Raw genomic sequence first — 27,077 nt, 5'->3', positions numbered from 1 at the left:
ATTTTTATCTTGATATTTGAAGAAAGCATAAAACAAGCAAGAAAATAGATATTTACTAATCTTATGTTTGCGTTAAAAGATGAACTAATAATGTTTAAGGCTAAAATCCCTTTATTTAGATATCAGAAGATGTGGTGTGAGTGCCAATGAGACAACTCTCCATCCAAATAACAATTTATAAAAGTAAACCATTATTTAATATGAATGATTATAATGATTACTAGAATAATTATGCATTTGAGATATGTGTACCAAATCATTATGAAGTTACATCTTTATAGTTCATCAAAACGATGATAAGATTTTTTTTTAATTTAGGTGTTGCTGGGTTTTTTATTTTTTGGAGAAGACGAACTAAGACGTACATTTCGACAACGTTATGTACAGGTGTGCTTAAAACAACTTATACGTAGATGGAAAGGTTGAATCAACATACACATTTATCTGTTACGATTAAACAAATAAAATGAATTGTCAGAAGGCACGAGTCAGTTTTCACAGACAATCGTAGTTATGTTAGTATATGTACCTGCCACATCCACTGTTTGCTAAACTCAATTTTACAAAATTTCATATTTTGTTCTTCTTTGACGAAAAACAAAAGTAACATTGGAAATGCAAATAAAGCAGCAAAAATCCAAGCTAAGGCTATTAATGTCCAGCTTTTACCTGTAAAACATAAAAACATACTTGAATCATCTTAAAATCGGAAAAGATTAAACAATATAACATCTCAATAAAGAGCATATGCAATAGATACAATTGAACATAGTTATAGTTGTCTCAGACCGCAGATGAATTAATTTCTCTAGAACAATTACCAGAATTGACCATAAGGTTTATAAATATAGATTGTTAACTCAAAGATTGGTCGCATTTAATCAAGGGCGTAAATGATAGAGTCAAAATGAAAGTAAAACGGGCATACTATATTTTTTGTAAAGTGCTTTTTAAAACACGAATACATCCGTTAGTTTTCTCTTTATAAAAGTTACACATCTCTTTTGGATAGTTGTTCATTGACAATCATACCCTTTCATACCCCCTCCCCCCGAATTTTAGAACCTTATCTAAGATATCTACCATTCCCTGCTCTATTTAGTGGACGGATCACCACACTGAGACGATCAATACTCAATGCGACAAGTGAGAATGCTGAAGCGTAAGTTGAAAAAGCCTGTAGAAACTTGACAATCTTACATCCGGGATCTGGGGTCTCCCACGTGATAGTTATCTTCGAAATTACATCAGTTAGTACCAGAAAGATCCCTACCATTAGATCTGGAAAACAAATAATATCAGAATACAGCCGTTAGTGCATACAATGTAAAATAATGGCATTTTGGGTTTTTATATTGACTTTATCGACAATATTATCAAGTAGTCCGGCCGATTGGTGCAGATATAGAGCAGAATTGCTCACTTGATGAGGAAAGCATGAAACTTTGCATAGTAGTTCTTGGTTATATACCCTTTGATTCCAGCTATGGACCCACTCTGAAAAATCCAATATGGCTGCCATTTTCAAGATGGCGGAAAAACGGTATAAATATCAAGATTGTCCTAAAGGTATTCTCTATAATTTCGGAAATTAAAGAAATGATTCTTTAAAAATGGACTTCCTGTTCTTGAATTTGTTATCAGTTAATTTAAAAATATAAAAACAATAATTTGGTTATTTCTATAACACAAACATTTGCAAATATAGCTGCATATATAAAAACAAATAGTGAAATTCAAAATGTTAATCAATATGTTACATGTAAGTGTAATTGTATTTTAAACGCTTTCAGTTTTAATGGTTGGAATTAAATAGGTTGAAACGAGTCGATTGAACGCTAATATAGGTCGGTTAAATGTGGTGGAATACTAGGTAACTCATCTGAACTTTGAGGCAGTGCCGAGTGCACCTTGTCTCGTGTCTCTTCAATGCCACGTCTTACGTCACTTATCACGTTTTCATCTGCTTTATCCACTACATTGTCAAATTATTCTATCTAATCAATAGGTTTACCTTTCTTCAGGCGGATTTGACGATTGCCATTATTTAAAATGGTTAAGGGGCAACTATTTTCTTATCCAACTACGCATGCTACGTGCGAAACCAATTCGCAACTATTCAGCGAGTATGGTCAGCACTTTTATTAGTTTTAATGGTAACAGTCATTTTTGAGTTTGACGGAACTGTTATGGTTCGTTTTATGCAAACTTGCTGAGTTTCCACTATTACAAAATGCCGCAATTATCACTTTATTGTTGAAGGTAAGTGTGGAAGTACTCAGTGTGTCAAAAATATCTAGCCTATGTATAACATCGTCTGTTAATGGCTCTTTGCACTCATTCCATTGTATGTTTATTCTATTATTGTCGAGAGTCGTGCTTTTTAATCTTCCCAATAACAAACTGTTAACCTAAGCTGCGTAGCGTTACGTTCTCAAAATCTCCATTTTCTGCCGGAATTACTTCTTCATTTACTAATGTTATCATTGCAGCAGTGTCCACAATCATGCTTACATTCTGGTCATGTATATATAGTACATCGTACTGCTAAGCTCTTTCAAATCGTTTGTCTGATGACAATATCGGGCGAGGCCGTGGGCCTCTGTTCGATTTTGTGATGAGGTGATGTTTCATGGCCAATAGACTTTGGAATCGTGCGTTGGCCTACTGGCCCGACCCTTTGATGTTTAAAGACTCCATATTTGGGGGATTGCACTTTGATTTGATCAGAATTCTGGTGAAGGTGACCGTTGTCTGAAATAACCGGGATTTCTGGAGTTTGTCCGTGGAGATGCTAACCGTTTTCTTTAGGGACTATATGACCCTAGCATAGTGGAGGCGTTGCTGATAGATAGGAATTAAGCCTGGGTGTATTTATATCTAGCGATCTACCGCAATTGTATTGCTCAGGAGATCTTCCACGTGTATATTGATCAGGTGATCTTCCATTGAACTGGTGATTTTTCATAATTATTTGATCATAAGAACCGAGGTTATATTGATCTATGGAACGCCAAAACTGTCTTGTTATGACCATTTTTCATTATATGATGTGCACTTGCCATTATATGATGTGCATTTACCTTTATATGATGTGCACTTGTCATTATATGATGTGCAAACACCTTTATATGACGTGCAAATATGCTTATATTATGTGCAAGTATCTTTATATGATGTCCAAACATCTTAATATGATGTGCAACTACACTGATATGATGTGCATACATACTTATATGATGTGCATACATACTTATATGATGTGCAAATATACTTATATGATGTGCAAACAAACTTATATGATGTGCAAATATCCTTATATGATGTGCAAATGTACTTATATGTTGTGCAAATGTCCTTATATGATGTGCAAATATATTTATATAATGTACAAACATCCTTATATGATGTGCATTTTCCCTTATATTATGTACAAACATCTTTATATGATGTGGTTGTGTCATTATATTATGTGCTTGTGTCATTATATTATGTGCTTGTAATCTTATATCATGTGGTTCGGTTAACTTCATTATATGATGTCGAAACGTCATTATATGATGTGCTTTCATCGTCGTTATGGTCAATGAACATGATTATGATTAGAATGATTACTGTCTACGTCATAACTGATTCCGTTCTGTTTCTGCAGAATTAATACAAACCCGGATCAAATCTGTAGCTATTTAAAAAGAGAAAAACCTTGACATGTTTGTTTCTCGATTTAAGATGAAAAAAATCACAGCAAATATTGATGGAGAATTGTCAAATAATGAATTTTAATCGATGGGTCTACAATATTGAATACACGGGATCTACAATAATGAGCATACAGTTAACTTATTACGTTTTAGGAATAGATCTTTAATCTTTTAAGCGAAAGTGCATTTTTAAGATAAAGTGAGACAGTGCATTTTAACAATATGATAAAACAAATTGTCTGTGGCTCTTATTTATAGCTTGCTGTTCGGTTTGAGTAAAAGCTCCGTGTTGAAGGCCGTAGTTTAACCTTTAATTGTTCACTTTGACACATTATGACTTAGATGTAGAGTTATCTCATTGGCACTCATATCATATCTTCTTATTTCTATTCCTTGCAAAAGACACCAATGATCTCAAAGTCAATTTTAAAAATATTTTAGAACGATAGCTACAAAATTATCCTCTCTTGCATATATAATTATACCGGTATGAATGATTGGTTGATTAATTTGTTGATTGATTGCTTTTTCACGCCACTTTCAACAGTATCATGCTAATTCGTGGCAGTGAGTTTATATTGATGGAGGAAGCCGAAGTCCCCGGAAGGAACTTTCGGTAGGAAAAACTAATAATTCTATTCAATTGAGATTTGAGTCGTGCTTACCTGCCAAGTGTGGGATTTGAACTCACAACCTACATGTAAGTGTTGACAGGCTAGATACTAGGACCACTCGGCCACCGAGCCCCCCCCCCCCCCCCCCCAAAAAAAAGAGGAGATATGGGAGGACCTTCAACTCGGTGCATGCCATTTGCTGCATCTTTTTATTATGTTTTCATGCATTTATTGCACACTTACATGATTATAAATGTATGGTTGCATCCAGCGGAAAATTGATATATATATATATAAAAGACTATATATATATGTGGCATGATTCCTTGAGACAACTCTCCACAAGACACCAAATGACACAGAAATTAACAACTATAAGTTACCGTACGGCCTTCAACATTGAGCAAAGCACATACCGCATAATCAGCTATAAAAAGCCCCGAAATGACAAATGTAAACAATTCAAACGAGAAAACTGACGGCATAATTTATGTACAGAAAAAAATAACGAAAAACAAATACCGATATGTAACACATCAACAGACGACAATCACTGAATAACAGTCTAATGACTGGGGACAGGTGCATATTTGTACGGGAACATATTAATGTGAAATGAATATTAACCCTGTTTTGTAATAGACCGACACCCTGAGTAGGATTTTTAACATGCTACTTCACAAAAATCCATTTCACCTTACCTGGACAGATTATTCTGATTCCGAGCCGAACAAGTCTTTGATTTTACTCCTTAATTTAGCAGGGAAGCAGCAAATACCAACTTTAAAATCTTTGGTTTTGACCCTGCCGGAATTCGAACCTACGAACAGCAACACTAGAGGCTAACATGCTACCATGAAAGCACCGCCACTAAACAGTTACCCGTAATATAAAAGGAAAGCCGTTCAGATATACAACTCCGTAAACAGGGTTAATATACTGACCATTGATTTTTTTTGGTGATTGCGGGGGGAAGGGGGGCCATGTTTTTTTGTAAATGTTTGATTCCAAGTTTCTTGAAAGATATTTTATCTTTTTCAGAAGGGAATCAAAATAATTGTTTCCGTTGAAAATTAGAGAAACAATAAAACAATAATGAAATTACAAAAAATAACCATATCATTTTTAAAAGAGTTTTTTCCATTAAAGTCGAAAAATATGTTTGTCCTGGAACAAGGAAGAACACGTCCTCCTGCCCACACTTCATGTTCACATCACGATGACCGTGACGGCATTCCGATGTATTGTCGCAACAGAGATTTGACTTTCGATTTTGACTGGTACATGTAACCGATCGTATAAAACGCAGACATAATCGAGTGCAAAATAACAGTCCTTGTCGCTTCAAGTAATACTCATAAAACATTTTTGTTAAACATATTAAATTAATAAGATGAAAATGTTGCGTCGTACGAAATATATTTATACATTTGTAAGTAATATCTATGCACACGTACAGAACAATTGTGTTAACGCATGCGGAAGAATATCTCAAGAACGTTTATGCGGGAAAAATAAATGCCTACATAAATCCACACTATTAGAAAATCCGAATTATTACAGAAGAGTTTTCACCATGCACTTGCACTGCACTATTATAAGAATAGTAGAAAAGAATGCTATAGCATTTCGATCAAAAGTATGTATACATGTAACTGTTATATACAAATATTAATTTAATATATAACAACAAACCAGAGTATACTAATTTGTATCCCTTCAGGCTTCAATATAATTGTGATTACGATGAGGATGAAATCCCTGTCATTTATTCATCATCCACGCACGAACTTGTCTCAGAAATAAATATATTTCTGTAAGTTAACTTCACTTACAGGTATTGAGATGTGATGTTCTTTTAGACAAGTGCGTGTGACCATTCACGAGAACTTGCGGTCATCCGATGTTCAGTATTTCAGTCCTTTGATACTTTCTGTTCTAGTAAATATTAGATAGATATCAGCCAATAAAAATCAGCCTTCACAATTTTGAAGGTGTATAGAAATCCGACAAAACCGAGAATCCTAGTGGTCTTTAAACAGAAAATAGAATGGATCGGTTTCAGATCCGCGTATAAGCATAGCTTGGACACACAATATCTGTTATTTAATTAGATTTGTGTCTGAATGAACATTAAAGTTAAACACTGTATTTATTTTTTGTTTACTGAGGCCAGGTGGTCTCTGACAGATAGAGAGTTGTGTTTTAAATTTTTCTAAGTGAAGATTTACGGCGGTGACTTTTAATATTTTGTGTTTATCTTTAAAACTACAAAAGATTAAAAAAAAAATATTAGTGCAATGTGTCCGAATATATTCTATGGTAAATTTTAAGGTCCCATTTTGGCTCTTATGAGTTTTGTTGTTTTATTGCCTATTATCTTGATACTTATTTATAGAGAAACCTTTTCTAAAGCAAAATAGTTTTCTCGTTTGAATTGTTTTACATTGTCATTTCAGGGCCTTTTATACTGAATTTGCGGTATGGGCTTTGATCATTGTTGAAGGCCTCACGGTTACCTAAAGTTGTTAATTTCTGTGTCATTTTGGTCTCTTGTGGAGAGTTTTCATCATACCACATCTTCTTTTTTTATATTATAAGAACAGATTTAAAAAATAAGTAAATAATAATTATTGTCATTTTCATCATTGGTGGTGCGGACGGGGTAGGAAAGATGGGAATTCCTCTAATTTTTTTCCAAGTTATTACCGTGAAATAGGGAAAAAAAACCACAATCGTTCCAAAGACAGAAACGTTTCACCCCCCCCCCCCCCCTAAAAAAACCACCAGAGAACAATTACACACACCTTTCTCAATACATTTGTTCGTAATAACAAAAAAAAACGCATTAAATTCCTTTTGCATTATATAAGTTTAAAATAGCACGTCAATAGTGGATCTAGAACTTCAAGTGTGGAAGTTGTTTGCGACTTGTAATTTAATTTGGATATGCCGGTTATGGTCTCATTGATATTTATCACACCTTCATTCAATATTACTAGTTTCAGATGAAACCGTACTCTGCTAGAAGAAATTATTTGTTGAAAAAATAAGGATTCAGATTTTAGCAGATGAGGCTAGCGGATCTAGGCGTAAAATTGACGTCATTCGAGTCAACTATTAATTTTTACGGGGGTTTGGGGGGGGGAGAGTACGATGAGGGTCGAACCCTAAACAGTTAGGGCAAGTATGGATATAACCATTCAAGCTTTATACAGGTCTGAATTTGAATTAATTTATTATTCAATATCTGACACATCATAGGTTTGTGACACATACTAAATGTGGTCTAAGATTTTCAAAAGTTGAAATTGGGCAATTACCTATTATATTGTCCAATATCCGAAATCTAAATATATTGCTAGATTCAGCATATCAAAAAACCCTAAGAATTGCTTGTTTTAAGTGCCGTTTTGGCCCCTTATTTCTAAAAAGTTTTTATCTGGCAACACAGTATTTACGGACAACGAACACATCGCAAAAACATTATACTGCGTCAAATCTATAAATATAAACAATTGAATACCACCATTTTATTTAAAAAAAAATCAAAATTAAAGTCTCCCCTAATTTCTCCCTATCCCCTCTTTATGAGGGTTGCAAATGACCGGTCCTTTATATTAGTCATTACCCTATCAATGTCCGGTTTTTGTCCATTTTTGTGTCTTTCTTCAGAAAAGTGATATATAAAGACAAACTTCCACAGCTAAAATGATCAGCAAATCAATTACAAAACAATGAACATACTGGAAATTCATGTATTTACTTCTTTAAAAAAAAAGCTGCTAACGCTAGATATAAAGATATTGTCAAATATAAGCCTAGTACAATGAGCATAGAGCATGGTATGAAATAATCATTTCTTTAAATTAATAACTTTAACTGTATGCTCATTATTGCAGACCTCGTATGTTCATTATTGTAGACCCTTTGATAAAAACTAAACCTTGCAATTCACAATTTGACAATTTTCCAATAATATCTGGTGGTATTTTTTCATCTTAAATCGAGGAACAAACATGTCAAGGTTTTTTTCTTTTTACATCTCAACCATTTTCCAAACGATAGCTACAGATTTGATCCGGGTTTATATTAATTCTGCAGAAGCAGATCGGAATCAGTTATGACGTAGACAGTAATCATTCTAATCGTAATCATGTTCATTGACCATAACGACGATGCAAGCACATCATATAATGACGTTTCGACATCATATAATGGAGTTAACCGAACCACATGATATAAGATTACAAGCACATAATATAATGATACAACCACATCATATAAAGATGTTTACACATAATATAAGGGAAAATGCACATCATATAAGGATGTTTGCACATCATATAAGTACCTTTGCACATAGTATAAGTATATGTGCACATCATATAAGGATATTTGCACATCATATAAGAATGTTTGCACATCATATAAGTATGTTTGCACATCATATTAGAACATTTGCACATCATATAAGTATTTATGCACATCATATAAGTACATATGCACATCATATAAGTATATTTGCACATCATATAAAGATGTTTGGACATCATATATAGATACTTGCACATAATATAAGCATATTTGCACGTCATATAAAGGTGTTTGCACATCATATAATGACAAGTGCACATCATGTAAAGGTAAATGCACACCATATAATGACAAGTGCACATCATATAAAGGTAAATGCACATCATATAATGAAAATGGTCATAACAAGACAGTGTTGGCGTTCCATATTGATCGGCAAATCCTCGGTTATGCTGATTAGTTGAAAGCAAAACATCAGCTAGTTTTGTGACAATTTTTGTGAGGTTATGCACCTCATGATCCAAGGGACTGCTCATATTTCATTTATCGGTCGGTGATACAGTGCCATCAGCAAATTAGACTTATCGATGGTCCTAATTGGCACTTTTTGAGCCATATATCGCCATCTGGTTTGCTATTGAGGTTTTCAATTGTTTTAACGCCTTGTTGAATGTTACTGGGTTCCTCTCTATAACATACCTTGAAGAATCTTTATCTTTACATCCTCGGAGGAATGCTCCGGTTCCAATCTGGTTTGATCGTCTTCCTTGCTGAAGCGCTGCTCCCAATGAATGATTTTTTTTAGGCCTATGAATCATCATCTGTGTTTACCTTGCGAGCGTACTCAAAGCCAACATCGGCCTGGCAATCTGGGAGCCTACACACATTTTTCCTGTTTTCCCATTGTCATCTACCGACAGTTCGTTCAAATTGGTAAATGAACGCCTCCCAATTCAAGGATCCTCATCAATTGAGTTTTTGAATTTTTGGAGCTGTGGGCTTCGGCTCCGGTCCCTTGCACCAATATTTTCTTGCCATCGGGTATCTTCTCTCTCCAATGAGGAGTCCGAGAAGAGCTGTTGCCACACTCTTTTTGTTTCCTCTGCCCTGTCCTTGATCGTTCAGTGGATTCAGCTTGCTGTTATTGGAATTCTGTTAGAGCTCCAGGAGCTGACGAGGTTGTCATAATTGGAGTGATAAATGTGGGATTTGCCATTGACTCGACGGGGATGATACCGTAAGAAGGTACTGAATTCAGCATTGGAGAAACTTTATAGAATCCACTTGCAGCCAATTGTTTCTGTAATGGTGTTCTGCTCTGATCCAAATATTATTGACTCATAGTAGATGGTAAGTGTGCGTAAGAAGACACATAAACCTTTTGCTGGTATCCTTGATTAGGACTAGAGGTTTATAGTATGTTCTTAAATGGAGATTGTTGTTGCATAATTTAAACTGTCTCATACTGCAGGTCCACGAGCCCTGACAAAGGACTTTTGACTTAAGGTGATGGTTCATGCGAACTACAATTGGGGAAAAACCCAAGGCATTGATTTTGTTGTGCACTTTTGGTAAACTTGCGCTGTACTGGCTTATGTCAAATTTTGGCTTAGATGATGTGTCCATTGCAGGAATTTCAACTTCTTCATTTCGATTATCCACAAATTAACTTACAACAGATGCCAGTTGTTAGAAGGTACCCTGCTGTTCGAATGCACTTTTAAATTGAACTGTGTCTCCTTCCTCAGTTGTTGTCAGCTTGTCCATCCGTTTCACCACAGCATTGAACATCTTATTGGTCTGACCATCAATTCCGCCAAGCAATTACTACTAGCCTTTGTGGTCTATCCTGTCTGCAGACTGCTGAAGTTGCTGAGATATTGCTCCTATCTGTTCGTTATTAATATTAATTGCATCTTTCTGTTCCGCTTAAATCGTAATGAGACCAACACATATTTTATCAATTCGCGCTTCGCTCTGTTTTATATTGCGATAAATCTTAGCTGTTCTTTGAGCATTATATTTTCTGCTTAAAATTCTTGGTACAATTGTTTAATAGTCATTTCTGAGCTGTCCTCTGTTGAAGCGTCTTTAGCTGTGGGTTTCCCAATATCCCCAAGTGATTCAGTTTCTGCCATTTCAATGTTCTTGTCCTTGTTGTCCTCAATTCCTGTCATTTCATTGATATGTGTTTAAATGATTCTCAATTCACAGTATAATAGCTCAAATTGCAAAATATTGCGACCCAAGAAATAAGATAGGCACTGAGTAATATCTTAAGGCAGATAAATCCCAAATTACATCTTTTATGTGTGACCGAAGACAACAAATAGTGCAGCTTTTAATGAAAGCTACTACTGCAGCTTTTTATGAAAGCTACTACTTTGCGTATAAAATGACAAGCAAGGAAAAATCAAAAAGGACAGAACTGGGACAGATACTAAATGACACTATACATCAATAAAATGCTTATATTCAGGTCATTTCTCAATAATGAATATTTGATTATTTTTCAAGGCGGCCATTTTTTAAAATAGCCGCCATTTTGTTTATCAAAGATAAATCAAATAAAAATCTTGCTAGGTACACCAAGTTATTCAAATATGTTGATTTTTGTGCTTCCAGCATCAAATCCACTGTGGTTTGTGCAATACTTGAAAATATTTTAGAACGTTTGGCAGCCATCTTGAAATAAGCCGCCATATTGAATTTTAAGGGTGGGTCCATAGCTTATATTGCTCAGTACACAAAAATGTACCATCATGCAAAAATTGGTGCTTTCCTCATTATTTGAGCATTTTTTTCACCGATCGGCCGGACTAAAGCGAACATTGTTCTTTTTTCCAATGGACTTTTTAGTAGAGAATATGAAATAAAATATATGTGTTAGAAAAACTTATTATAAGCGTACAAAACGTTGTGATAGTTGCTCGGTTGTATTTTTTTTGTATTAAATTTGTGCGAATCTGATTGATAAATTGACGTCAAACTATTATGTGACACCATTGCCTAATATTTTCAAGTATATTGTTCTGTCCATGATAGAAATATCACGAAGTTTGACAAAGGAAAAATTTTCAAATTGCCGATAAAATGTAGCATCGGACCTATAAAAAAAAATAATAAAAAAAGAACCCTATCACCATGCCTCTCCGGGAAATTCACTTCGTCGTAGAACAACACATGCCAAACAAATGAACAATTATCATACTTGATATAAAAGTTGTTACAACAATTAGTTTCATATTGTACACAATTTGTTTCGTATTTGTTTATTTTTATAATTATAGTGATGGTTGTCACGGAATAGAATTTCCTTCATAATAGAAGTTCCAAAGGGAAAAAATGTTCTGGAATATTATTTCCACAGGAATAAATATTACAGTAAATGTTCCCAACGGAATAAATGGTATAGAATATTTGTTCCAACAGGAATAGATATTATGACAATGTTTATAACAAAGTTTCCATTGGAACTTCTGTTAGGTGGAACAAATATACGTTGACTTGGTAACTATACATCATTCATGGAGTAAATTGGACCGACATTTACAGCTAGAAGACGAATCCCTCTTATAATTGATACACTAGTAAATTGGGTGGCTAGTGGACAAATACGAAATCACTATTGACAGTTTACTGATTGTGTTATCCAGTGTATAGTTACCTCTGAATTCTTCCCTATTCACATTTAAATTGAGAATGGAAATGGGGAATGTGTCAAAAGGACATATACCCGACCAAAAGAGAAGAAGGCCACCGATAAGTATTCAGCACATCGCAAATGTCCGCATACTGAGGTGGGTTTCCACTGGCCCATTAACACAATGTATGCACAGCGAAAAGGAAAGTCACACTAAACTCTGAAACATATAAATGATCCAAATTCCAGAGGTGTCTGCATTGGAACGACAAATTAAACACGTTTTATGAGATCCATATCTTCCCTTGATTCCTTTAGCAAATGTGGAATAAAAACAAGCACCAAACAATACACACAGTAAAAAGCAGTTTAAAGAAGTCCAAGACTTATTTTTGTAGTGTATTTGAAAAGACTAATCAACGTTATTTTTTAAGTTCCCTTTTGGTTCCGCATGCATTACAATGCAGATGTTTGGAATAGCAATAAAATGTACAATGCTATTTTTGATTTATTGTATGGTTTATTTTGTCACTTTATATGCAAACCACAGTTTGCTAGGACCCTATCCAGCATTAATCGACCCCTTATAAAGAATACAGCCGATATCAACTTTACTGTACAGTATTCCTTTTTTTCTTTTTTTCTTTTTTCTTTTTCTTTTTATTTCCCCTTGGGTTATAATACATCTCAATAATGTCTTCATATCGATTGGATTTCAAAGACTGATTTCCCTTGCTTATTTTTCTTGTCAACCATAGACTTTAGAATAAGTAATAACATGTTATGACAAGGGGCATTGTAATTATACAAATAACGATTAAAGGACTTCTTATTCCCAAAGCTAGTCATAACAAGTCTAAGTAAGCAAATGAGACAGTGCAATGGTTTATAAGCACAGTCAATATATATAACTGTCAGACGTAGTGAGAGAATTACTTCAATAAACAACTGGTCATCACACGACTTCGGACTTTCATTATTACTTTACAGTTTATAAACAAATGGACAGCATATAAGATAAGAAAAGAAGATGTGGTATGATTTCCAATGATACAACTCGTCACAAGAGACCAAATGACAATGAAATCCACAACTACAGATCACTCTACGGCTTTCAACAATAAACAAAGCCCATAACGATTAGCTATATACAAAATGCCCCAAAATGACAAATGTAAAACATTTCAAACGAAAACGTCATAATAAATGTACAAAAATTGAACGAAAAACAAATATTAAACCAAGCTACAAAAAACAACCACTTAATTACAGTCCTCTATTCTTCCGATTTTGTTCATTCGTTATCACTATACGACATATAAACAAATGGTCAACATTAGATGATCTTTCATAACTACTATACGACATATAAACAATTGCCTATACGAAATACGTTATATACATTCTGATACCAAATTTAAACAAAAATGGTGCTGTCGTTTTCTAAAGTGTTCTGCAGTGGTTTAATTCTTTCAAGTTGATATGTGTAAAATGTTCTCATCAACATTTTCTTTACATATGTAAGACATATATTCCAAAAGATGGCATATTTTTTTATTTACATGATGGGATAATATATTTCTTTACAGTGCTATCTGCCTACGAATACATTTAACCAGTACTCTTATATAAATCGTAAGTATATTGACTATTAATCAGATATTGTTATCATCTTTTTATATACTTTTTATTCATATTTGATTTTTTTTTCTATCAATGCTTATTATAATAACTTATAAAATGTATGTGACTGTGATAATTGTTTGATGCTATATTGTTCCAATTGCATGTATAATGCAAATTTAAAATACAAGTAGAACAACTTAGTTGCAGTAGGGTAATTTATTGGCGCGAATATGTAAGTTGTGTTTAGTTCCTAACCTTCACGTATTTCTTTTGAAATAAAGTTTATAAATAATATAAAATAATTATTCAAAGTAGTGATCTGGCACAAGTTCACCGATCATAATTATAATATTTACATACACAGTTAAATATTCATAAATAGGTAGTTGCCTTCCCCGCTGGATTAATGCAATAATAAAAGATCAATGAATTATCTAAATTATAATAAATAGTTTTAAATTAGTGATTTAATTTTGAGTGGGAAGAATTTATTAAGATCAAGTACAGTATCCAATCCTCTTCTTTAAATGCTTGTTTGAAGTTTGAAGAAAACAGTCGAATTATACAGAGCAATTATAAATACCACATTTCTGTTCAATCAACATGATCAATACGTATTCTAGTTTCTTTCATAGCCAATTGACAATTTAAAACTTATTTATAAAACCACAAAAAATTATGTTCAGTTTTATTAGCAATAAAATTCATTATGTTCATGTATCGTGTGTTTGTAGAGGGTTGTTTTTTTCATTTTACGAACAGCCCAGAATGACACTGGCAGATAATTGTGTGTTTTAGTGTTTTCTTTAAGAGGAAGATAATCATCAACTTATTTTTCTCTATACATACCTGCACAGGCTAAATTCGCCATAAACAAATTCATCCGTGACCTAATTTTCCCAGACAGGAAGAGAATAGTTAGCACGGTACAATTTCCGGTTATAATCAGAGTGAACAGAACGATGAGAAATGATACTTGTTCTGTCTGAAATAAAAATGGAAGAATCAATTATATTTGTTATGTGTATTGTCATTTCTTGATTGCAAACAAATGTTTTACAATCAAAATAAATTGCGCTGCATTTATAACTATTTTTCAATATGGTTATTTTCTATATTTGAAGAATAGATAATTTTTACATAAATAGCGGAGTTTCATTAACAAATATATGGAACAAATAACACACGTCAGATCATCATCGCATTGCCTAATCAAGTACCAAGTGGCGTGTCATTATATGAATGAATGAATAAATATTTTAATACTAAAGTGCAACGTGAATTTTAACAATCAATTGCATTCAAATATACAAGTAATTTTCGGCCAGCCAAATGGGTTTATGATGCAATGTTCACTGTGTTTCTATTATTGAAATAAAAATGAATATATAAATAAGAATAAAGCATATTATTATATAATAGATAACAGGCGATATTAATTGAAAATAAAATAAAATGTGCTTAATAAATAACAAGCGTCATATCCTTAAAAGATTGGATCATCAAACTACAAGCGTCAAACCATTACACAATAAGTTTAACATTTTGAGACAGTTGTATGTGGTGATCTCGCAGTCAGGAGAACGACATTTACTTAGAAGGTATCGTTTGATGCTTAATAACCGGATACGACTTATTACCTATTTTTAAGACGTAGCACACAGAGTGTAACATGGTTAAAAGCTACTGCTATACTTCAAGGGCATATGCTGTGTTGTTTATTTCAATGTGAATCATTAGTTTGATGTTTTGGTGATAATTGAGTATCCTTTATTATCCCAGTTCCTTTCCCTTCTGCATGAAATATGAACATTCATCATTTTAGCAGTTTGATTTGACATAACAGACATATAACATGATATTTGACAAACTTTTGTCTGTTTAGGCCTTCGTACTTATTGTAATGTACTCAAGTCTTGTTATTGAAGCCAACAAAGTCCACGATTTACAACTGATTTGAGAGGTTTTAATTTCCTGTTTAAATTTGTTTATTCAAACCAAACAATATGACTTAGCAAACCAAAAGCTAACCAAGTCGAGAGACAACGTAAGAATACTTAATCATGTTTGTTAATTTGTATGTTGAGTATATTTACCATTACTTTTCATAGACTTTTCCAGTTTGGACGTTTCGTCCCCGAGGCTATCACCAGCCAATTAGTCAACACTTCGGTGTTGACATGAATATCAATAATGTGGTCATTTTTATAAATTTCCTGTTTACAAAACTATGATTTTTTCGAAAAACCAAGGATTTTCTTATCCCAGGCATAAATTACCTTAGCTGTATTTGGCACAGCTTTTTGGTATTTTGGATCCTCTTTGTACTTGTTTGGTTTTATAAATATTTTGATGTGAGCGTCACTGATGAGTCTTATGTAGACGAAACGCGCGTCTGGCGTATTAATTATAATCCTGGTATCTTTGATAAATATATACAACGATTAAAGTTATAGTGAATGATACATAACTTAAAATATGTAAAAAACGCTTAGCAATTCAAAACCAAACATAATCTAGGACCTAATGTAAAAAAACAGTCGTTATCAATAAAGTGAATTCCAAAATCATCTTAGAGTACATTGCAAAGCTAATTAAGGGTCTGATTTATGTAGATGTTGTATACATTACAAATGTACCAGATAGATATTTAATATTTTAATTATTAATATTCAGTCTGTATTAACATTTCTCAAAGAGAACTTGGATTAAACATAAGTTTATAAAGGTCTATACATCGACAGCAAAACTATTCTAGAACAGTGTGTGATGCATACATTCGAAGCCATTGCATATCTTCATAGTGAAGATAACTTCGATGTATCTTGTAAACCGTATATTGATCTATTACAACTACTATTACTACTACTATTCCTATTTCTTATATGAAGGTTTAGAATAGTCTTCTTGTAAGTAAAGATTATTATAGAAAAGTCAATACATAAGTAATAACATACACAAAATAACCTTACAATAAATCTGTCTTTGAAATGAGATAACTATATTCTCAAAAAGCAGATAAATAATAAAAAGCTTTATGAAACGAACTTCCTTGAACTAGTTATTTGAACTTAGTATATTTAATGCGCTGTTCATTTAAAGGTATCAAGGAGTATAAATATGTCTTATGTGATTTTACGATAATCTTGTTTTCAACATGATGAACCTTCATCAATTTCATCAAGGATTAATTATATCTTTTATAAATCAAGGTAAAATGTTGAAGTTGCATTATAACACTGAACAACTGTTAATGAACTTTTAATTAACTATGTAACAGGATAACTCTCTTATCATCGGATTGCTGTCATGCAGTGCATCTATATCTTAACAAGTGTAAACAAAATTGAAACAAATATTCTTACTTAAAAGATTAAAACTATTTTTAATTCTATAGATTACGATTAAAGGGATTAAAAAAAGTAAATATCTCAAAAGTCGAAGTTCCGTAGTGAAAGACTTTAACGTATTTCAAACTTTTTTATTATTTTAGAAGCGTTCTATACTTTAACACAAAATAAAAACAACAACAATACAAAAAAAATCACATAGGACTTCATCTCAATTGAGGTCAAAACATCATACAAATTAAAGTCAAAGTATTATCAAAATTAGATTTAAATCATCATCTAAATTAAAGTCAAAGCAACACTAACCCCCGACACAAACAGGTTGATATCATTTAATTTGGAACGGTAAGTTCTATTGTTTTCAAATTACAAATAAAAACAGCATCGCTTGTTTTATATATTTTGCGTTCATCTTTCCTCTGTTCTTGAACAAAAACAAGTAAGATACTTATTTTGTTGTGTTCTTGGATTCGGTTGTGCTGGTTAAGCTCTAAAGGTTTGATTGTTTAGAATGTTTTCATTAAATTTTTTGGAGTGCCAAAGTATGGATAGTAAAGATACTGCTTTAGTCAATGCTTTGTACTGACTTGAATTATAATATGATTGAATAATTGATTATCGTTGTGTGTCTTTTGCTTTACAAAATGACCAATTATTTAATTCATATGCAAGAGTTCCAAAAAATTAATAACACTTAATAAAATAGATAACTACTGCAAAGTTTTTCGACATAGATTCATTGTAGGACAGAAATGTTGTTTGGCGATAGGCCACCTATAGACCCCTCAAAGAATTGTCGTTTAGTTCCAATTTAGTTAGTTGGAAATACAACTTGGTTAACACGTATGTGTGTTGGCCGTTTCATTCTGGTTCTTTTGGGGTTATTCATGTTATTGTTCATGATCTATTTATACCTTTATCTTTTTCTCTGCACTTTTTTTTTGTCAACCTTTTCATGTCGAAGGTACATTATACGTCTTTTCATTGACCACAAATATGATCCATGAAAAAATTGCACAAAGCATCAACGTACATGGATATAAACAGCTGCTAGTCACCGTAATGTATTCAACTATGTTGAAGGTATTGGTAATTATCAGCTGTACTGGATAAAAATAATGTGACAGACATGTATTTAATCAAAATAAGTCAAATGCGCAGCGCAATCACTGTAGAGACAGTTACTAACAAAGGACTGTCACTAGTTAACAGGCATATCCAATGTTTTACGTACTTGAAATATCAATCAGGACAATAATTGAAAACAAAGATCCTTATTGCAGTATAAACAGTGTATCGACATGATTTTAATTGTATACCCATTTTGAAATAATAACCCAATATAAATATGCTTTTCTATGTATTCTAACATATGAAATATATGTTTTTCGAAACTGTCGTTTATATCTGAAATACAAAAACATTATATACCATGAATTACCTCAATTACATAGTTTTTTTTTATTAAATCAGTGACGTTTAAATTTGATTGGTAGACTGTTTTTGACTGCACACAAAAAGCCCTACAGTTCAGATCAAATCAACGACTAAAACGTGAGAAGTGAACCACACCTTAAGCATGTTAAACCTGCGTATTGAAACTAATATTACCCCCAATATTTGTACTTTGGATTCATTTTTCCCATTTATCATTGCATTCGTGAGTATAAACCAACAAATAATTCATTTGTTCTGCTGATTCCACGACATAATATATTTTATCCGCATGTTCATTCTTATAATCTAACATTATTTCGAATTAAATCGAATTTGATTATACGCTTACAATTTCACAATAGAAGCACATGATGTTTACTATATGACATAATGAGCCGTGAGTTATTCAAACCTTTATACTTAAAGTAAACTCAAGAATTCAATTACAGAAAAGCGTACCTCTAGTAGCACAAATCTACTGTGTTAGGGTTTTATTCAGTCATTAAGAATATAAGAAACAAGTGAAACTGCGAGCTACGGCTCACTGATGATACCCCCGCCGCAAGTGGATAATATCAATAGTGTAAAAATATGCAAGTGTTCGGTAAACAGGAAGTTGTCGAGTGATGAATCTGAAAACGCATCACACGGTATAGCAGACTTATATAAATCCTGAAACCAAATTTCAGAAATCCTTGTATTGTAGTTCCTGAGAAAAATGTGACGAAAATTTTCAACTTGGCTATCATGTGTAAAATCATACAAGTGTTCGGTAAACAGGAAGTTGTCTAGTGGTGAATCTGAAAACGCATCACACGGTATGGCTGACATATATAAATGTTGATACCAAATTACAGAAAGGGTGGATGTGTAGTTCCTGAGAAAAATGTGACGAAAATTTTCAACTTGGCTATCATGTGTAAAATCATACAAGTGTTCGGTAAACAGGAAGTTGTCAAGTGATCAATCTGAAAACGCATCACACGGTATAGCTGACTTATATAAATCCTGAAACCAAATTTCAGAAATCCTTGTATTGTTGTTCCTGAGAAAAATGTGACGAAAATTTTCAACTTGGCTATCATGTGTAAAATCATACAAGTGTTCGGTAAACAGGAAGTTGTCAAGTGATGAATCTGAAAACGCATCACACGGTATGGCTGACATATATAAATGTTGATACCAAATTACAGAAAGGGTGGATGTGTAGTTCCTGAGAAAAATGTGACGAAAGTTTCATGGGACGGACTGACTGACGGACGGACTGACGGACAGACAGAGGTAAAACAGTATACCCCCCCTTTTTTAAAAGCGGGGGTATAAAAAGTAAGACATACAATAATAGCAGGTTATGTAACGAAAGATAAACCCATTAACACAACTTTACATCTAATCCCCCGTTATCGCCTTGTTTACAGTCTTTAATTGAAAAGTGAGAATAGATGAAAACATCAAGAGATAATTGGTTTCTTTGAACTTGTTATTGTGTTTCCAGGTGCAGTCTTTTAATCACTACGACTTTATGACTTTACAAAAACAATGATTACATCACAGTCACTGGTTACCTAATGGACTACATCATGCACATATGGTTGTTATTAAGTTACATTTAGATTTTTAATACATGATTCTCAATAAAACCTTGAAATACACTATCAGTAACTAAGTCGTATCTTTAAAGGTAATATAGGTAAAATACCATCATTTATTTTGGCTATTTAGTCTTTGTTAAATTGACACTTTTCAAAACATATCTTTGTTTGAAATAGAAAAAAACTTGGCAAGAGTCTTTAAGTTTGGAATAGGGAATACTTGAGTAAAGTGTAGAACGGTCAAATGTTTCAAAACAATTGCAAGGTGAACGAGTCTTGGAAGGTATTTACTTTTGAATGATCTATATCTGTTGTTTTGTCAAAAATATGGTTAATATTTAGCAAACAATACACTAAAATTAAATATAGTCATTTTTCCTAAAGAATGAGCGTAACATCGAAGTACGTCAGCCATAACACATGGCATATGGTTAACCATGAAGTTAAGAAATATTTGTTCAGAGGGGGTTAATAGACGTGTTTCTCGTTTGTATAGATTATCATAGTATAGAGTAATCTTATGAACTTTTTGATTTATTTACTTTTGAAGAAAACCGTACATTAAAGGATTTTTATGGTTGCATTTAAATAAATCAGGCTTGATCCACACTTAAGGATTTTAGCCTCTATACACAACATTAAAGGTTTTTGAAAATACCACATAGATAAGTTTTGAAGATGTAAAATGCAGATGCATTGGTGCTGATATATCTTTTCATAGACTAGAAAAACGAAGAATTTTCGATTTGATACTACAGGTAAGTGCAAATATGCTGTATTATTGTTTATGAGACAGCTGCCAATAAATAAAGACACGAAAGAAAAAGATAAGAAAAAGTAGAGGTCACTGTACGACCTTCAATGATGAAAAACCTTATGATTTAATGTACAAATCACCAATTACAGCGGGGGCATTGTTTGAATCAGATAAAAGTCACTTACAGTTATAAAGTACACGATATATAAAAAAAGAAGATATAATTACTTATGAACTTAAACATTATGGTTCAGTATAAATGCAATATGTAATTATACAAATGATATGCTTATATAACATTGTGCTTCACAAGGGAATAAGTGTATAAGTGAATTCCCCGGAAACTAAATACATCCCTTTTCTTGATTTATTCTTTTATATTTGAATGTAAAATTAATAGTTGATTGTACATGCTGTCATATATTTGAATTTATAAATGATAAAAGTTTTGAGATGATTAACATGTGGTGCGTATGAACATTGTATCGACAAGCAAAACAAGCTTGCATCACTTGTGTTTCAGTGTAAACGTTATAGTCTCGGAAATAAATTGTCAATCAAACGTTGGGGTTGGATGAATAAATTCTTCAATCAGCGTACCAACATAATTTAAATCAATACATCAAAAGACCCTCTTACATATTTCTTTGTTCCATATCAAGTAAAAGATTATAAAAACTGACTGCAATTCTTGAGATTGTAAGGTATAAAAATCAATGATAAAGGCCATATAGTATAAAAAAATAAGGACATGTGGTATGATTGCCGAGGAGAAAACTAATGTTTAAATAATTAAATTAACGAAATTATAGTCAACCATACGGAATTCAACAATTAGAAATAGCAATATCGTATAGTCTGCTTTATAAGGCTTTATAAGTAGATATCAGTCAAACATTCATACTGAATTCAAAATAGGCTTAAGGGATCCGTAGTGGCGGCCAACAGACATACATGAATTTAATGAGGTTATGTTATTCATGATGCATAAATCTAGACATCGTATAATGACTTAATCGGTTATCTAACGTCATTACTATTTATATGAGAATTAATCTTATGAATATTGTTTGATATCTACTTGGAAAATGTAGACTTTAAGTAATCTACTTTGATTTCTATTATTCCTCTAGGGAAATACTGCTTAGATTTATTGTTTTCATTGTAAGGTGTGTATGTGTTTCTTTACTCTAGGGATATTTAAAGTTGATGTTCATGAATAAAAATTATCTAAAGTGATAGTGTGAATACAGTTAACGTGACATTGCTGAAGAGGTATTACACGACAACCTAATTAATAGGGAAAGAAGCTAAATATGTTAAACATTTACCTAAATGTAATTGAAAATATGTAACTGGCAATGATTGTTTTTTTTTTATTAAACATAATTTATCTACTTTTTAAAAATAATACATATGATCTATTAAGTAAATATCTATTTTAATTAAATTTCTATATAGTACTAATATGACATTATTATAGCAGTGCAATAATTTTAGCAGTCAGCTTACGATAACCGTTACGTTTTAAACCCAAATTAGTAATGAAAGTATTTTGGGAAAAATAACCGATTTTCGCTATTTTCTAGTATCTTTGATGAGCTTTTCATTAATTTTTATTAGAGCATATCCGATATTTATTACTTTGTGGCAAATTAAATGCACGCATTTACGTATTTAAAGGGGTTAAATAATGATTTTTTTTCATATCAAATCATTTCTAAAAATGAACTCGTAGGAGATATTTACATTAAGCAATTTATTATAAGGAATTTATCAAAACGATGTAATGATTTACAATATTCTTGTGACATATACATATGAATTGCGCAAAATGGTGCATTATAAAAAAAAAATGGCAACACCAAATCAACACCAACAGAGGAGGTGTTCATTTTTGTGTTCTCAAAAAATGTTACTTAAGTGTAACAACTTGTGAATTAAAGTTAATATGGCCTAAACAAGTTTCTTAAAAACCTCTTTTATATTTAGCATATAATCATTTCATTTTATATATCATATTTTCCAATATGTATTATCGTATTATACTGAAGGTAATGTACCGATACATAAATCATGTATGTTATGTTTTTCACGGTATAACAACCTTTCAATCTTTAATCATTTTTTATTAGATATAGGGCTTACTCGTCGAATCAACACAATCATTCCTATATAATACGCGAATTAAAAAAACATTAAATTTACGGATGAAAAAAAAATCAATCAGAAAACAAAACACCAAGGGAAAATCAAGTCTTAAAACTGGCATTGAAATTCAATTGGCCTCTCCCACTTATTATGAAAAAGGTAATCTTAATTTACTTCCTATTAATTTAAGCAAAGGATTACTTCATAACAATATAAAAAAAGAAGATTTGGTATGATTGCCAATGAGACAACTATCCACAAAAGACAAAAAAGACACAGACATTACCAGCTATAGGTCACCGTACGGCCTTCGGTCTGTCGATGACCCTTTAGACAGCTATTTCTTATGGAAACGTGTATAGACGGGAGTGATATAAGAGAGTCCATCAATTCTAAAATCAACATTCAAAAAATATATGAGGAGATTATACTAACAACCCTTATCTAACGAATAAATATGAATAAATATGACAACTTATGATGGTTATAGGTGTATTCTTAATGTGTAAGATGTATCAAATATTGTCATGGTCGTAGATATTTTCATACCGGAATAGTCGTGCAGTTGTTTATTATTTAGTTTTCTATGTTGTGTCGTGTGTACTATTGTTTTTCTGTTTGTCCTTTTCATTTTTAGCCATGGCGTTGTCAGTTTGTTTTAGATTTACGAGTTTGACTGTCCCTTTGGTATCTTTCGTCCCTCTCGTCTTATCTGTTTATTTTATTGTTTCATCCTATTCTGGATTGTAACATTTGGACTTAGTGTGAAATGCAATGATTGAAATTATATGTTTGCATTTTTAGGACATTCATTTTTAGACAGACACGATCTTGCCAAGCGATTTGTTCAAGGAACTGGACATACGAAACATAGATTTAGTTTTAACATTTGTCAACAATATATGGTGTATATTGTGTTGTCATGATTTGTTCAAGGAACTGGACATACGAAACATAGATTTAGTTTTAACATTTGTCAACAATATATGGTGTATATTGTATTGTCATGATTTGTTCAAGGAACTGGACATACGAAACATAGATTTAGTTTTAACATTTGTCAACAATATATGGTGTATATTGTATTGTCATGATTTGTTCAAGGAACTGGACATACGAAACATAGATTTAGTTTTAACATTTGACAACAATATATGGTGTATATTGTGTTGTCATGATTTGTTTCCGTATTTATTCAATATCTCACAATATTTAGAGTTAAGGTAGATTTTAAACAAATTGATAATCCAAAAATTACATCTAAATGTTAAAAAACATGTTATACAACACATGCATCCTCTTAACATTTTACTTTCTTTTTGGTCACCTTATCAGCTTTAAATTCTTATAATTATTGACCTGTGATATATATATGTGAATGTCCCCGTGGAATGTTTTTTTTTCTATTCTATAAGAACTTTATGATACAAAGAATTCCTTCCAAGATAAATTGACGTGGGGCGTGTTTATTACATAATATGAAAATAAATCAAATAAGTGCACGTCGGTGTAGACAGCAGTACTGGAATTAAAATAAAAAAAAGTGCGCGTCGGTGTGAACAGCAGTTCGGGATTTAAACTATATTAGCGCATGGAACATTAATGAGACGTTTAAACAGCAATATCCTATTTTGAGTTTTGTGCGAAATCTACTTGTCTTAACCCTGGTATTAAATTTGCCTTAACAGCTTTCAAAATCAGTTTTATTTTTGTTTCAAATCGGTCGTTAGTATTCTGATATAATTATAAGTCATGACCAAACTAACATCAACAGAGAAAATACGCTGAAACACACCATGTACTATGAAGAAAATAGGATTGCGGTAAATCATAACGTCTCCTCTGCAGTCAATATAGATACCCTACATTGATAGATTGGTGTTAAAAACCATTCGATTTTTTTATGCTATTTCGTGGCAGTTAATATGTGTTGTATTTGAAGCCAGAGAGTCCGAAGAGAACCACCGACCTGTGGTAGAAAAACTGACAATCCTTGTCAAGTAGGATTGGAGTTGAGTTCACGTGTGCCATACTGAACTTGAGAACATGTTTTTTTTTTAATTCGACAGTCCTGCTCGATGGTTTATTATAATATTTCAGAGACTGAATTTATCTGATGTAAATGCCGATACATGTTTCGACTAGACATTCAATTGCACCAAAATCTCTTCGATACTAGTTTTATGTTTCAAGAGAATAAAGATATTAAATTGAGTCGGAAACATCCCATTATTTATTTTAAATGGTTTAGTTTCAATGGCAAAGCTTGTCAGATAAATGTAAAACACATGTGCCTAATGCACTATATGTTGACTATGTATACGTAAATCAAAAACATAAAGGTTAGGTCCGTATGCCTTTGGGTAAAACTAAATGGAAACCATATCAATTGTGTTTTACAACTGCACAACATGCTTAATTCTGCCAACTGGGACATTGCTGACGAGGTATTACACGACAACCTAATTAATAGGGAAAGAAGCTAAATATGTTAAACATTTACCTAAATGTCATTGAAAATATGTAACTGGCAATGATTGTTTTTTTATTAAACATAATTTATCTACTTTTAAAAAATAATACATATGATCTATTAAGTACATATCTATTTTAATTAAATTTCTATATAGTACTAATATGACATTATTATAGCAGTGCAATAATTTTAGCAGTCAGCTTACGATAACCGTAACGTTTTAAAACCAAATGAGTAATGAAAGTATTTTGGGAAAAATAACCGATTTTCGCTATTTTCTAGTATCTTTCATGAACTTTTCATTAATTTTTATTGGAGCATATCCGATATTTATTACTTTGTGGCAAATTAAATGCACACATTTACGTCTTTAAAGGTGGTTAAATAATGATTTTTTTTTTATATCAAATCATTTCTAAAAATGAACTCGTAGGAGATATTTACATTAAGCAATTTATTATAAGTAATTTATCAAAACAATGTAATGATTTACAATATTCTTGTGACATAAACATATGAATTGCGCAAAATGGTGCATTATAAAAAAAATGGCAACACCAAATCAACACCAACAGAGGAGGTGTTCATTTTTGTGTTCCCAAAAAATGTTACTTAAGTGTAACAACTTGTGAATTAAAGTTAATATGGCCTAAACAAGATTCTTAAAAACCTCTTTTATATTTAGCATATAATCTTTTCATTTTATATATCATATTTTCCAATATGTATATCGTATTATACTGAAGGTAATGTACCGATACATGAATCATGTATGTTATGTTTTTCACGGTATAACAACCCTTCAATCTTTAATCATTTTTAATTAGATATAGGGCTTACTCGTCGAATCAACACAATCATTCCTATATAATATGCGAATTAAAAATAAATGAAAAAAACATTAAATTTACGGATGAAAAAAAAAATCAATCAGAAAACAAAACACCAAGGGAAAATCAAGTCTTAAAACTGGCATTGAAATTCAATTGGCCTCTCCCATTTATTATGAAAAAGGTAATCTCAATTAACTTCCTATTAATTTAAGTAAAGGATTACTTTATAACAATATAAAAAAAAAGAAGATTTGGTATGATTGCCAATGAGACAACTATCCACAAAAGACCAAAAGGACACAGACATTTACAACTATAGGTCACCGTACGGCCTTCGGTCTGTCGATGACCCTTTAGACAGCTATTTATTATGGAAACGTGTCTAATCCATAGACGGGAGTGATATAAGAGAGTCCATCAATTCTAAAATCAACATTCAAAAAATATATGAGGAGATTATACTAACAACCCTTATCTAACGAATAAATAGAGAATAATACATGGCAAAATCCGTATCATATTGGTCGAGGGTGATACGGCATGTGATACGAATTTTGCCATGTTTTATACACTTTATCAT

General features: G+C 32.2%; 1 protein-coding gene across 1 annotated transcript in view; it reads right to left on the bottom strand.

Annotated features, from left to right (window-relative positions):
• LOC139504448 (cardioacceleratory peptide receptor-like) overlaps positions 1-27,077 on the bottom strand; it is a 53,119-nt gene that overhangs the window by 6,702 nt on the left and 19,340 nt on the right. Inside the window, exons 2-4 of the mRNA XM_071294533.1 lie at positions 14,751-14,886; positions 1,084-1,281; positions 530-669 (exon numbers count right to left, since the gene is read on the bottom strand). Of these exons, the coding sequence (XP_071150634.1) occupies positions 530-669; positions 1,084-1,281; positions 14,751-14,886 (474 nt within the window). The remainder of the gene's footprint in view (positions 1-529; positions 670-1,083; positions 1,282-14,750; positions 14,887-27,077) is intronic.

This window comes from Mytilus edulis, chromosome 14, assembly GCF_963676685.1.
Source record: "Mytilus edulis chromosome 14, xbMytEdul2.2, whole genome shotgun sequence".
NCBI classification, from domain to species: domain Eukaryota; kingdom Metazoa; phylum Mollusca; class Bivalvia; order Mytilida; family Mytilidae; genus Mytilus; species Mytilus edulis.
The sequence above is the reverse complement of the archived record's forward strand: the minus strand, read 5'-3'. Positions and strand labels throughout refer to the sequence as shown.